Source organism: Staurois parvus, unplaced genomic scaffold, assembly GCF_062004578.1.
Source record: "Staurois parvus isolate SC_StPar_1 unplaced genomic scaffold, SC_StPar_1.0 ptg000887l, whole genome shotgun sequence".
Classification (NCBI taxonomy): Eukaryota; Metazoa; Chordata; class Amphibia; order Anura; family Ranidae; genus Staurois; species Staurois parvus.
The window spans coordinates 1,275,882-1,291,673 of record NW_028318683.1 but is presented as its reverse complement, the minus strand read 5'-3'; the positions used below and the strand labels follow the sequence as shown (position 1 = coordinate 1,291,673).

The window sequence follows — 15,792 nt, the reverse complement described above, 5'->3', positions numbered from 1 at the left end:
GGCATTGACAGCCAAAGGATAGGGGAAAACAGGTTGTGGAAACTGATCTTGCTGGACAGAATAGCTGACAGGAACGGAGGAATCAGGTAAGTAAAACTGCTTTTCCCAGAATATCTCTCTCACTGAAATCCTGTCTGAACAGCAAGGAGGCTGTGTGGGGGGAAAGGGAGGTAAGTGGATCTCTATATTTAATTAAAGTAGCTTCCACTTCCCTGTATCAGGGAATGGCTGCTGCAGGGGAGAGAAGGGAGTGCTGAGAACTGAAGGGTCATGGCAGCAATTCTAAGTATTGGTTGTAAGCCGGAAAAGGAACTAATGAGCACTGCCAAAAAGTGTTTTCAACAGAGCAGCTAACAATAGACAGGTAAACACATGAGAAGAAGAGTGTTCCATCTGTTGTTTGGGTAAGTGAATATCAAATACTGTATATGTAATTTTATTATTTCATATTATCTTTATCAAGATAAAACATGCACAATTTGAACTGTCTATGTTTTCAATACAATTACTTTGAACTTGCTGAGAGAAAGGAGTGTGGTTTGGGTATCGCCATAACCGTGCAAGTCTGAGGGTTTGAAGCAGATGATGGTGGCTGTGGTTCTTCCAGTATCCAAAAGTCTTCTCAACAGACAACTCTGCTTGTTAGTTGGCCACACCTGAATGCATGGATCCTGCAGGGATGAACTGAAAGGAATAGGCCCCAAAAAGTATGGTCTATTATCCCTCTTCTCAACTATCAACAATTGGTAAGGATTCACCAAAAGAAAGCGCTACTCTAAACTTGCTTTGTGGCCCTGGCCCAAGCAACCCTCCTCCACTCGACACACCACAGTACTACATCCAAAAAAGGCCACACACTGATCACAGCACTCAACATAAAAAAGGTATACCACCCAATTCGCTCATCGAGAGTTCCTGTCGGTAGCCAGGCTTCCTGACACATTTTGCCCTGATTGGGCTTAGTCATAGAGATCTCTGTCTTAGGCATGCACATGCGGTTCAGGCTTGAGGGTCTTTTTACAATGATTTTTAGCAAAGAGTGCCCATTTTTAATCAAGAAAACATGCAAAAAATGCACGGTATGTGCATTTTTGTTTGTTTTTCACACATTTTTTAAGCACTCCCATTGTTTATTTGGATCAAAGTGCTTCACTCTGCCCCAAGAGGAGTTCCTATACATTTTCAAATGATGAACTTCAAGTGACACTATGCTAAGGAATAAAGTTGTAGGAGGCCTTGCAAATGGCACCAAAGAGTACAAGTCTCTATCCAGCTTCTTCTTGTTAGAACAACAGCCCTCCTGCTTGAGGTTTTAACCCTCCACCAGGGGCGGACTGACCATTTGGAAACTCGGGCACTGCCCAGGGGTCCGGGGTCAGTAGGGGGCCCCATGAGATGCCCCTGGTACCTTTTTCATAGGCTTTTTTGAGTTGGGGAAGGACACAGGGGTCCCATAATCCCCTATTGCCCGGGGGCCCCATGAGTTGTCAGTCCTCCCCTGCCCTCTACCATCTTGTGCCCCTCCTCATGTCAGAAGCCTCCTTATGACATTCCCAGCCATTGACCTGTATATCCTAAGGAAGCAATGTCCACACAAAAAGTTAATATTGCTGCACTTTACGTGTAGTACTTTAACCACCTCAATACCGGGCACTTTTACTCCCTTCCTGCCCAGACCAATTTACAGCTTTCAGTGCTCTCACACTTTGAATGACAATTACTCAGACATGCTACATTGTACCCAAATTTTCATGGTGTTTAATCACCACTGGGTTTTTTATTTTTTGTCCAGTGGACACAGCCACACTGGGAGCATTCAGCTGCGCGGCCACCCTACCGAGTGCGTGCCCATGTTCTCAGGGACGTACAGGTACATCCACCCAGACCAGTGCTTGCCCCATCCAGTCATTTAAGTGCAGTGGCCGGGTGGGAAGCGGTTAAAAAGGCATTAGAGTCAATCACATATAGTGGAAAAACCGCAGCAATCACATGTGGATGCAGCACAAAATACATTTTAGTAAGCCATCTTCCCTACTCAGCCTCTCTCTTCCCGGGGTCATTAGTACTCACTCAGAAGGTCCTTGTTTGCCTTAGACTGTGTGTTTCTTGCTCTGTGCTCCTTACAGGTAGTCTTTCTAAGACAGGATCACTGCAGTCACCTCTGGTCTGGGTACATTTCTCCCAGGCTCTCCAGGGGAATAGTCTCACTCTAGTGAACACATGGCCTGGCCCAAAAGGCCTCCTCCACCAAAAGAGTCAGATCTACAGCTAGCCCTTCTAGGTGCAGGTCTAACTCTTCCTGCCCTCCAGCCCTATCCAGGGCCTTCCCTAGTGGACTATATCTGCCTGATGGTGGAGTCTCCGGCTTCCATGCCCCAACTGCACTAGGGCTTCCCAGCCTGGATTATGTAGGCCCTGACTCACTCATTACATCACTAGAGATGGGCTCTAGCTTAAAACGGACCTAGCACCTGATGACACAGGCACCTATGAATATGATGGAAATTCTAGTGCTGAGCACTGAGATGTTTCAAATGACACTTAAAATTGCTCATGTGTGAAAGACACGTAAATGAAAATACATGATTTTTAAGTGTCATATTTCCATTTTACTTGCTTAAAAAAAAATTAAACTCTTACCATAATAAACAAAGAAAGAAAAAACATATGTAACATCAGTATTCATTCCCTTTAATTGTAACCTATGTAGCAAGGTCCAACCTAAGTAAGGAAAATTGATACAAAGGGATTTAGACCATTTGGAATCTAAGTTTCCAGAGCAGCAACTCACCTGAGGATACATGTACAGCTCTTCGCCTCTACAGACATACGACAAAAACCAAACCGCTGGTAGCCCTGGAGGTCGGTCAGTGTAAAGCTGAAGTGCTGAACGGAAGAGTTCTGCCATCTAGATTATGGTGGCGTTGTGGTGAGGGAGACAAAAATGAAAAACAGTAAAGAAGAACAGGCAACAAGGGCAATAAATGGGAAAACAGAAACTGAGCGGGGTATTACAAACAGCTAACTGATTATGCCTTTTTCGATGCGTACATTGGTAAATTTAACACAAATTCCTTTTTAGAACCAATGTAAATAGTTAAACCAACCACATCATTCTTGTACTATTCCCTACTACACTGGGAGAATGAATTAAGCATCTTATTGGCTGACTTGAACAGAACAGACATTCCTGTTAACAACAGATCAATTGCCATGTATCTGAGGTTGCATTTGCAAATGCATTGGTTTTGGTAGGACTGTTTTACACCAACTCACTGTGAAAAATTCCCCTATGCTGCACTGAAAGCATGTTGAATATACTTTGTTTTTTTAACTCTATCGAATAAAATCCTCAACATAAAATGCATTGATGCATGTCAGTGCACTGCAACGCCCTGTGTTATGTTAGCAAATAAATCTTTCTTTCTAGCATAAATCCAGAATAACGGTGTTCATGAACATTAAATGGCAATTTCCCACTTTTGCCATTTTTAGCAAAAATACCTGGGTGAAAGCTGTAGACAGTCCCACCTCACTGTTCTCTGGGCAGTTTGTGATTAGTCATGTTAGAAAAAATTCTTCAATCTCCATTAATCCTCCTGACATAAACTGCTGCCCACACAGTCTATCTACAGCAACTTTTTTACCCCAAAGGAACCCTTGAAAGAATTTTCAGGTCACATGGAAATCCTGTAAAACCAAGTAATAGGTGGTGTGACAGTGTGGCGATATGTCACGATGTTGAAAGGTTATTTAACCCAGGATTCTCAACGCAGGTTGAGGGGCTCCAGGGTAAGTGTTTGATACAGAGGAAAGTGGCTTTTCACTTTCCTCGTTTGTTTGTAAGGTCCCTTTTGGGACCTGGAGCCTGGAGATTTCAAAGCGATTTGGGAGGGATGAAATCTCCAATCCTGGGACCAGGTTTTGGGAATGGCCAGGAGACTGATTGCACAGGTGTGTGCAGGCCTTTTCATTGAGGCCTAACCATGGTTCTGGGCTCCACCCCGGCAGACGGAGTCAGGAGGGCTCCACCCCGGAAGACAGGAGTCAGGAGGGCTCCACCCCGGAAGACAGGAGTCAGGAGGGCTCCACCCCGGCAGACAGGAGTCAGTAGGGCTCCACCCCGGCAGACAGGAGTCAGTAGGGCTCCACCCCAGAAGACAGGAGTCAGGAGGGCTCCACCAAGGAGAGGTGGAAGCCAGACTAGTTGTGTGCTAGTGGCCAGCTGTGTGCGAGAGCCATAATTTGGGAAGTGTCTGCAGGCGACAGACATCAAACTGAGTACAAGCCAGGAGGCTGAATCTTTGTTGTTTTTGCTTGATGGTGGATACCCCTGCGTGGGAAGCTTTATGTTACGGGACGTTCTTTTAAATAAAATTGGGCAAAAAGGCCCTTAAAAAGAAGCGAGTTGCTGTGTGCTTTTGAAAGGAAAAGCTCCACCACTGGAAGCGAGTTCCCACAGTGGTCAGTGGGAAGAAGGCCAGTTACACTGGAAGTATGTAAGAAGAATGCCTCCCTTGGAGTGGTGGTCAGAATGCCACCCTTGCAGACAGCCAAAAATATCTCTGATGTCATGACTCTGGCTGTGCCAGGTGATGTTGGTCCTGGAACTATGTAGGCATCATCAGATGGGAGATCAATCAGCCGCAGCTTAAGGAACTTTTAGCAACATCTGGAGGAACCCTGGATGAGAACGGGTGGTCTACATGGAGTGAAGCTGCACTTTCCCTTCCTTCTCCATAACATAAATAGCAATGTTAATGCAACTCAAATGGTTCTATCCAAGACTAAAGCTAGTACAGCAAACATCATGAGTTGGGTGGTTGCCTGTCTGAACGTTCTCTAATGCCAATGGCCAGCTTTGGACAGTTTGTTTCTCAGATATTTTATTAGACGGTGCTGACATTTCCACGATCAAGAGACCAAACAACTGCATAGACACCATCAGTTCATGTTCATAAGTTTCCAAAATGCCTCTTTCCTGTCAAATTTACAGGTCATTGACATAATAATGTTAAGATGGTTCTAGTTAGCCCCCCACCCCAAACTTCTCCCCAGGCCTTGTAAAATTTCATTCAGTATGTTTTGTCCAAAGTGAAAAGTTTTATTGTTGCTAGGAAGAAAGTATGACGACAAAATCTGAGCATTGAGCAACTGGAAGATGGAGCAGGCAAAAGAAAAGAACAATGAAAATATATACTATTTACACATTTTATTATGTCTGAGATTTACAAAAACTGGTTGTAAATATCAGAGGTTTGAGCTTTGAATGATATGAGAATCGGATGGTAGATTTTTTACCTTTTCACATCAAAAGGGAAGCAAAACTTTGTAAGCGTTGTTACTGAGTCCTAGAAAAAAATAAAATGTGGTAGATATATATGGAATGGGACAGTGGTGTATACAGTACATTATAACACAATATGCCCAAATAACTTTGCCTTGAATATCATAAAATTTCAGAGCCCTGGATGAAACTCTGATGATCATAGGACCACCATATGAACACCATCTAAATCCAACTCCCAAGAGTTTCAAGAAGTCTCACTTCACAGGGTCCTGTTTTTGATACCGTTCTGGTTACTTAGTAGATGGGAGACAGCATGAGTTTTCAGCATGAGTTCAGTCAGTTGACAGTGTACTAGTCCTAATGGAACCAGGGGCGGACTGACCATTTGGGGAGTCGAGCACTGCCCGAGGGCCTGTGGTCAGAAGGGGGCCCCATGAGATGCCCCTGGTACCTTTTTATTTTTTTCATAGGCTTTTTTGGGTGTGGTTTGAGTATGGGCAAGGACACGGGGGGCCCCATGATCCCCCTATTGCCCGGGGGCCCCATGAGTCGTCAGTCCGCCCCTGAATGGAACCCTTCATACTGGACTCTGTGACAGCCAGCATTGCAAAAATAGTGTCTACTCAAAACTGTGCAGAATGTATACATGTAATGATAGTACCCTTCTAGCACAGGATGCTAGATAAATTTAGTTTTTGGCTCCTCCTGCAATCAGGGGAGTAATGATTGTTTGTTCTGGTCTGTTCAGGGTTTCACAGGCTAGAAGTTTGATTGCTACCATCTGCCTCGGGAAGAAGCTTCAGAGCTTAGGGCAGGAAATTAACAGGAGCCTCTCACTGGTTTTCCTTCCTTGGACCACTCTTCTTCAGTCCTGACCACTTCAGACCAGGAACATCCCTCAAGAGCTGCAGTTTTGGAGTTGCTCTGACTCAGTCATTTAACTATCAATATGACCCTTGTCAGTATAGGATCCCCTCCTACACGTTGGTCTTCTTAGCCAAAAGTTATGACAATGAAAAGACAGTTATATAGCCAGGGGCGGACTGACAACTCATGGGGCCCCCGGGCAATAGGGGATCATGGGGCCCCTGTGTCCTTGCCCAAACTCAATAAAGCCTATGAAAAAGGTACCAGGGGCATCTCATGGGGCCCCCTACTGACCCCAGGCCCTCGGGCAGTGCCCTAGTTTCCAAATGGTCAGTCCGCCCCTGTATAGCATATTCTTACCTGGTCATCAAAAACATCAGGAAATTGTCTTTTAAGCTCTGGATCTGAAAGACAGAAAGAAATATTTGTAGACCAGAAACATTCCAAATACTTGCAGTTTAAATTAACACTTACTAAAAATATAATGCAAGGATTGTAGCATGCCTTTTTGCTAATTCCTGCCTGCTTCTGACCTGGAGAAAATAGATCCACACCTTTCTTATGAACTGCATAAATAAAGCCCAAATGGTGGTGTCTGCATAGAAGATGAGTGCAGAGCTTGTTAATTGGAGTAGCAAACCATCTCCATCTGGAAACCCTGAGGTTGAGATGAGGACCCCCAGCAGTGATAGGAGACCTTTACTGAGACTTCAGAGTATATTTTTAGTAGAAAAATTCTTACGCAGTCTTAAGAGCTTTTTAATGCCATTATACGTAATACACAAAATTACACTTTTAGAAGCTCAGAATAATCTGGAGACAGTAAATCATTTTGTTTGGATTTGAAATTTGTCAGAACTGAAAATGATTGATGGAAAAAAGAAAGTTTGAATGAACAAGAGAGTGATATGGAAAGCCTGGGGTGAGCTACTATAATTATCGTAATTATATGCATTCTTCATCAGGCATGTTGTTTCTCGCAGACCCCCTGGGATGCAACAGTAATGGATGACTTACTACAATGAATCATTGCTCTGACTCACAGACACGGATTTACACACACTAGATAGGGGTGGTGGGGACCAGTTGGGCTCAGGAGCTCTAGGGCTGAAGAGGGCTGTGGGGTGCTGGAGGAGGATGGAGGCACAGCAGGGAGTTTGTGAGATGTGGAGAGGGCAGTATAGGCGTTGGAGGCATTGAAGGATCCTTGTGGGCACTGGGAAACTCTAGTGCTGAGGTAGTGGAGGGGGTTCAAAAGCCCTGGAGAGGAGTTGTGGGCACTGGTGAGAGCTGGAGAATACCGCAAATGGTTAGCAGCTACTGCAGAGAACTGTGGAGGGTGCTAGGGGCACTGCAGGAGGTTTGGGAGATATGGACTGGGCAGTATATCAGGCTGTTAAAGGAGTTGGAGGCATTAAAGGATGCTTTGGGGCACTAAGAAACCCTATCACTGAGGTGGGATGGGGGGCAATAGAGGGGGTTTAAAGGCACTGGATGGGGCTTGTGGGCACTGGTAGGAGCTGGAGAGCACTGCAAAGGGTAGGCAGCTACTGCAGAGAACTGTGGCGGGTGCTAGGGGCACTGCAGGAGGTTTGGGAGATATGGAGTGGGCAGTGTAGCAGGCTGTTAAAGGAGATGGAGGAATTAAAAGATGCTTTGGGGCGCTAAGGAACCCTATCACTGAGGTGGGATGGGGGGGAATGGAGGGGGTTTAAAGGCACTGGATGGGACTTGTGGGCACTGGTAGGAGCTGGAAAGCACTGCAAAGGGTAGGCAGCTACTGCAGAGAGCTGTGAAGGGGGCTGTGGGCACTGAAGGGGGCTGTGTGCAAAGTTCTACAGAGATGTTTTCCCAGGCCCCCTTGAATTTACTTTTAAGACCTCCTCTCCAAACGGAAGGGCAGTTTTGTTTCCATACTCAGCAGGTGCTTGTTCTGATACTTGCATCAGGCAGGAATTTCCAGTGCCTTCACATAATGTCCTCTCAAGTGGTGCACAGCTTACCAGCACACGGCAACCAATAATAATCTGTGTACCGTCTTAAATCCCTGGCCCCCTTTGCTGCCCCCCAGAAACAATGGCATCCTAGGCTTTATATATAGCTTATTTGACCTAGGAGCATATGTGACCCTGCTAATGTATTTACTTGTCTGTGTAAATTTCATCTTGAGCTACTGGGCTGAGTAAACAACAGGCTGTTCTCAACATATGAAGCAAAGGAGATACTGGCAAATGGGAAAAGGGGTCCGATAGCTCCACCAGCTGCCACAAAAGGAGAACTCAAAATAACAACATGCAATGTTTCCTATTCACCTGACTGAATAAAGAAATAAATTATGTATAAATAACTATACATTCCCCTGAAAGACTATACGATTCATATCTATAATATAAAATATATCTATCCTGTTAATGCAATACATAGCGCCTGCTGATAGGCAGAGAGTGCTAACCTCTCTCTCTCGATATATATACATATGCACTCATACGGGGGCAGACTGACAACTCATGGGGCCCCCGGGTTATAGGGGATCATGGGGCCCCTGTGTCCTTGCCCAAACTCAAAAAGCCTATGAAAAAAGTACCAGGGGCATCTCATGGGGCCCCCTACTGACCCCAGGTCCTCGGGCAGTGCCTGAGTTTCCAAATGGTCAGTCCACCCCTGTATACATACATACATACATACAGTATACAAAATGAATAAAATAAACTAAGAGTGTGCTGCATCAAGTGAGTGGGGTACACTCTTGTAGCTGCAACCAATGGCCACATGTCTCTTTCTGTCATTCTAGGACAGGGGTCTCCAAACTTTGACCCTCCAGCTGTTGAAGTACTACTAGTCCCATCATACATCTGGGAATCTTGCCTGTGGCTGTCAGAGTCTTGCAAGGCCTCATGGGACTTGCAGTTCCTCAACACCTGGAGGGCCATAGTTTGGAGACCCCTGTTCTAGGGAGACATCTGAACATTTAGTCAGCCTAGACCCAGAGAAAATTCAATGAACACAAGACACTCCCTTGGTTGGAATACTGATTTTATCTAAGACGCTGTTCAGCAAAAACTCTGACGCCTGGTTCACATATCTGCATTTGTTTATGCGTTTTGCAGCAACACATTACATGCCATTAAACATTATTTCCCATGGATCACGTTCACATCTGTGCTGTTTTTGCAGGCGCGCTTTTTAGAAAGGGTCAGGGACTTCTTTTTGCTTTTTTTTGACACTAGACTGCAATGGAACCACATCTAAAATGCAAGTGCTGTGTTTTGCGTGCGTTTTGGTTGCATTTTAGACGCGTTTTTGATGTGTTTTACATTTTTAACATGTTTCACTACTAACACCTCCCCTTGTCAACTGAAAAACTTGACCAAAAAAACATCAAAGTCAAAACGCTGCAAAAACGCATTAAAAGCGCGTGTAAAAAAAACGCAAAAACACAGCAGAAACAGATCAAATGCAGCTGCATAGGTGTGAACCTAGGGCAGTGATGGCGAACCTTTTTGAGCCCGAGTGCCCAAACTGCAACCCAAAACCAACTTATTTCTTTCAAAGTGCCAACACTGCAATGAAACCTGAATATCAAGCTTTTGGTTTAGAAAAAACAACTCGTACAGTAGTGCAAACTAATTAACAGTACAGGGATGACCAGAGACTGCGGACACAGTACAGGGATGACCAGAGACTGCAGACACAGTACAGGGATGACCAGAGACTGCAGACACAGTACAGGGATGACCAGAGACTGCAGACACAGTACAGGGATGACCAGAGACTGCAGACACAGTACAGGGATGACCAGAGACTGCGGACACAGTACAGGGATGACCAGAGACTGCGGACACAGTACAGGGATGCCCAGAGACTGCGGACACAGTACAGGAGATGACCAGAGACTGCGGACACAGTACAGGGATGACCAGAGACTGCGGACACAGTACAGGAGATGACCAGAGACTGCAGACACAGTACAGGAGATGACCAGAGACTGCGGACAGTACAGGGATGACCAGAGACTGCGGACAGCACAGGGATGACCAGAGACTGCGGACACAGTACAGGGATGACCAGAGACTGCGGACAGTACAAGGATTACCAGAGACTGCGGACACAGTACAGGAGATGACCAGAGACTGCGGACAGTACAAGGATTACCAGAGACTGCGGACACAGTACAGGAGATGACCAGAGACTGCGGACAGTACAAGGATTACCAGAGACTGCGGACACAGTACAGGAGATGACCAGAGACTGCGGACACAGTACAGGAGATGACCAGAGACTGCGGACACAGTACAGGAGATGACCAGAGACTGCGGACACAGTACAGGGATGACCAGAGACTGCGGACACAGTACAGGAGATGACCAGAGACTGCGGACAGCACAGGGATGACCAGAGACTGCGGACAGCACAGGGATGACCAGAAACTGCGGACACAGTACAGGGATGACCAGAGACTGCGGACAGTACAGGGATGACCAGAGACTGCGGACAGTACAGGGATGACCAGAGACTGCGGACAGTACAGGGATGACCAGAGACTGCGGACAGTACAGGGATGACCAGAGACTGCGGACAGTACAGGGATGACCAGAGACTGCGGACACAGTACAGGGATGACCAGAGACTGCGGACACAGTACAGGGATGACCAGAGACTGCGGACAGTACAGGGATGACCAGAGACTGCGGACAGTACAGGAGATGACCAGAGACTGCGGACAGTACAGGGATGACCAGAGACTGCGGACACAGTACAGGGATGACCAGAGACTGCGGACACAGTACAGGGATGACCAGAGACTGCGGACAGTACAGGAGATGACCAGAGACTGCGGACAGTACAGGGGATGACCAGAGACTGCAGACACAGTACAGGGATGACCAGAGACTGCAGACACAGTACAGGGATGACCAGAGACTGCAGACACAGTACAGGGATGACCAGAGACTGCAGACACAGTACAGGGATGACCAGAGACTGCAGACACAGTACAGGGATGACCAGAGACTGCAGACACAGTACAGGGATGACCAGAGACTGCAGACACAGTACAGGGATGACCAGAGACTGCGGACAGTACAGGGATGACCAGAGACTGCGGACACAGTACAGGAGATGACCAGAGACTGCGGACACAGTACAGGGATGACCAGAGACTGCGGACAGTACAGGGATGACCAGAGACTGCGGACAGTACAGGGATGACCAGAGACTGCGGACACAGTACAGGAGATGACCAGAGACTGCGGACACAGTACAGGGATGACCAGAGACTACGGACACAGTACAGGAGATGACCAGAGACTGCGGACAGCACAGGGATGACCAGAGACTGCGGACAGCACAGGGATGACCAGAGACTGCGGACACAGTACAGGGATGACCAGAGACTGCGGACACAGTACAGGGATGACCAGAGACTGCGGACAGCACAGGGATGACCAGAGACTGCGGACAGCACAGGGATGACCAGAGACTGCGGACAGTACGAGATGACCAGAGACTGCGGACAGTACAGGAGATGACCAGAGACTGCGGACAGTACAGGGATGACCAGAGACTGCGGACAGCACAGGAGATGACCAGAGACTGCGGACACAGTACAGGGATGACCAGAGACTGCGGACAGCACAGGGATGACCAGAGACTGCGGACAGCACAGGGATGACCAGAGACTGCGGACAGTACAGGAGATGACCAGAGACTGCGGAAAGTACAGGGATGACCAGAGACTGCGGACAGCACAGGGATGACCAGAGACTGCGGACAGTACAGAGATGACTGCTGACCTTTGGGGAGGGAGGGGGAGCGGGTACCTGAATTTGACAGGTACCCGCTCTTACTTCCGCAGAGTTTTTTTTTTTATCTTACCTGTTCCTCTATCCAGCCGCGCGCTGTCTTCCCGGCTTCTGTAGTGTGGGCGCTCGTCGGACAGCCGGATGCCCAGTGCGCATGCGCGAGAAGCGCTGCGCTTTGTGATTGGTCCGGCGGCTTCTGGGATCTGTCATGTGTCCCAGGTACCGCCTTACCATTCACAAGGAGCACTGCTTCTTGTGCATGCGCACTTGGGACCTGGCTGTCACGCACACTACAGCCGGGAAGACAGCGCGCCGCTGGATTCTCCTGGCGTGCCCACAGATAAGGCTCGGCGTGCCGGCTGTGGCACGCGTGCCACGGGTTCGCCATCACTGACCTAGGGTGATTGCCTAGTCTGAAATACAGACAACCTCCAGCAGGGGGAGTCTGCAAATATATATGAAATAACATTATAAAAATATGACCTTTCAAGCAAGCGAAACATTTTCTTTACTAAAATATGTTATGATGTAGTTTCCCTACGGGGCAGGGAGAGCGTGCAGTATAATAAATGGAGTAAAGTACTTCCTCTTATCTAATCTGTCTCTAAATATTACAGTACACAATGACACACACAGTGCAGGAAGCCTATGTATGGCCCGGTGGAGGCTTATGTCAATATCAACATTGACTTTGCTCATCCATCTTTAAGATTCAGTTCCTGGAACAGGCGTGATTCGGCACAAGCGATATCGCCTTCGGCCTCCTTCAACACGTCATCAGACTTTCTGTTCTCTTTGGTCAGCAGGATTCGTGTCGGCATTTTTGCTTCCAGCAAACATGATTGGCCCCTCCCAATACAGTATGAGTGCTACTGGAACAGGGGATTATGACAGTGAAAGCAGGTATTTATTCTTGGCTTAAAGTATACAGTGGAAAAAAAATATATGTAAAAATAATCAAATAGCAATATAGGTGACATATAAATTGTGACATCAAAAAATGAACTTGACCAATAGGTGAATGCAAAAAATGTATACAAAAAAAACAAAGCAATTAATGGCGGAAAATGGACACAAAATAAGTCCTAAAAAATCACAACACAAGTCTAAAAAACACAGTCCCAAAACACAGTGTGTGAATCTTCAGCACAAAAAACGTGTAGAATTCAGTGACCAAACAAAGGGGCAATCCTTCACCACCTAGCATGCGCGCTCATCTTCAAACTGCGACCCTCAAGGGGTCAAAAAGAGCAAATGCAAGTAGATGATCCTCAGCCGGATGGATCTCAATGGTGAAACACACAAAGGCTCCTCTCCATGGCATCCAATATATTTAAAATATACAGTATTTAATGTTTTTTTCTAATATAAATGTAGCTCTGCCACCTCTGGAGCCAGGGGCGGACTGACAACTCATGGGGCCCCCAGGCAATAGGAGATCATGGGTCCCCTGTGTCCTTGCCCACACTCAAACCACACCCAAAAAAGCCTATGAAAGGTACCAGAGATATCTCATGGGGCCCCCTACTGAGCCCGGACCCTCAGGCAATGCCCGAGTGCCCAAATGGTCAGTCCGCCCCTGTTTGTTTCCCATCTTTTCCCTCTGTGTAGCAGCAGTCAGGCAACAGCAATTTTAGCTCCTTTGGCTCAAATAAACAGTCAAGAGATTTGTCTTTTTTTTCACATTTAGTGCTCATGTACACTGCAGCTGATAAACTCACGTTTCGGAGCTGTTCTGCGTTTTTTTCAGCAGCCCCTGAACTCTCCCTAATGTTTTCCTATGTGTTCATGTACACATCTTCGTTTACAGGCAGTTGAGTTTACAGTAATTTTTTTGAATGCAGAAAACTTGCGTTCAGGAGTAGATTTTATCAGCGTTTCAAACGCCAAACGCTTGTAAATGCGGCTAACCGCATTTCTAAGCGTTTGAATTTTTTTTTTTAACTCTTCCATTTCCAGATGCTGTCCAGAGCCTTTTTTCATCACAAAAAATGCATGCAAAGCGTTTTCCCGGTACTCAAATGGACCCGGTACACCAGACTTTGAGGTTTCACATGAAAGAAAATATGTTAGACGCTGCTGCAATAATTTCTGCACAGAAATGAGCCGGAACACATCCAAACACCACAAAAAAAAAAAAGACAGCTAAGCTCAACACATATTGCTCTCTCTGCTTCTGCTCTATTTCTTTAAAAATGTCTGAAATAGTTAATTTTTTACTGTTTTCAGTGCATTCTGGGCATTTTGGAAGGTCTCCTGAGGTTATCGTTAAAAAAACGCTTCTAAACACAAATGCTCATAAACGTGCGTAAATGCGGATAAACACGGTATGCAAACACGGCTAAAGAGACTTTTTTTAACCTACGGTTTCCAGCAGTCAGTTTCCATCGTTCAGAAGTGTCCCGTGTACATGGGGCCTTATTGCAGAGGAACTTGGATGGGGCTTAAGGAGGCTGTAGGATACTCCAGAACCCTTTGTACCCATGTCTCAGAACAGTCCCCTGACCAGTAGGACATACAGTGGACAGCACTGGGACACCATAAGCAATGCTCCAGGCCAGACAAGACTTAATACCAGGAGCGGACTGACAACTCATGGGGCCCCCGGGCAATAGGGGATCATGGGGCCCCTGTGTCCTTGCCCAAGCTCAAAAAAGCCTATGAAAAAGGTAGCAGGGGCATCTCATGGGGCCCCCTACTGACCCCGGGCCCTCGGGCAGCGCCCGAGTTTCCAAATGGTCAGTCCGCCCCTGCTTAATATTAATGCTCCAGGGGGGTTAACAGCAGCAACAGTCACTAGGACCCCCCTCTCAGACACATGTAAATCCCATCAAGAAGGGAGATAATCTTTTGGTCAAGCTGACGCGTTGCGAAGGGGGGTCCCTTCTTCCTCAGAGTGTTGGATTTGTGTCTACTGTACTCTATAGTATCCCTGGGACTTGGATGTCTCCCTCCAGACTAAGGTAGACAGTCTCCTCAGTGAGCCTCCTGACTGGATCCTCAGTGAAGCCCCTCTTTTAGTTCTGTAGGAATGTGCAGCAGAATAGGACACCCAGCTATGAATAGCTGTGACCTCGTTGAGGCTAGCAGAATCTTCAGCTTAACTGCCAGGAAAGGCAGCAGCTTTTCTGGCAGGGAACCTCTCCTCCTGGGGAAGAACATTGCTCTCCTAGGCTCCAGACTATTTATGCCCTCTCCTGCCACCATCTGGGAACCTTCCCCTAGGGATAAAATCTAGCAGATCGCCATTGACATAGCACAGCTCTGCCTTGTTTACATAGGCAGAGCTGTATTCTGTCAGTCTCCTCGGCGATCAACAGGTGCCGGCGCTCATCCATTGTCTGGCTTCGATTGATTGACTTCTGATGTGTCCAGTCACAGCAGAAGCAGCGCTCCAGTGGCAGGCGTGTTCCTCCCAATGGCAGAAGTGCAAAATCACATTTATATACGTGATTTTGCATAGAATGTTTGCCCTGTAACAGTAAATCTGCTATAAGGCGGACAGCAAGTGGTTAAATCCCCTTTTCCTCCCCATTCTGATGCTCGGTTTGAACTTAAGCAAGTCATCTTCACCACGTCTAGATGCCTAAATGCATTATGTTGCTGCCATTAACAATTTGTGTTACCAAGCAATTGAACAGGTGTACCTAATAAAGTAGCCGGTGAGAGTACATAAGTACTTCCATTAAGTTTTAATTTTCAAATCTCTGCCTGGAGCTTAGCTTTAAATTGAACCTGTCCTTGAAATGTAATCCAACAGTTTCTGATAGCATTATCACATCACATTCTCATTATTATCTTTCCTATCATGAATAAGTAACTATTACTCCCTTC

The 15,792-nt window shown here is 46.6% G+C and overlaps 1 protein-coding gene across 1 annotated transcript in view; it reads right to left on the bottom strand.

Moving 5' to 3' along the window:
- Positions 1–15,792, bottom strand: part of LOC149442417 (DENN domain-containing protein 1B-like) — a 120,569-nt gene that overhangs the window by 79,139 nt on the left and 25,638 nt on the right. Inside the window, exons 3-5 of the mRNA XM_089656132.1 lie at positions 6,518–6,561; positions 5,302–5,351; positions 2,792–2,908 (exon numbers count right to left, since the gene is read on the bottom strand). Coding sequence (XP_089512258.1) covers positions 2,792–2,908; positions 5,302–5,351; positions 6,518–6,561 — 211 coding nt within the window. The remainder of the gene's footprint in view (positions 1–2,791; positions 2,909–5,301; positions 5,352–6,517; positions 6,562–15,792) is intronic.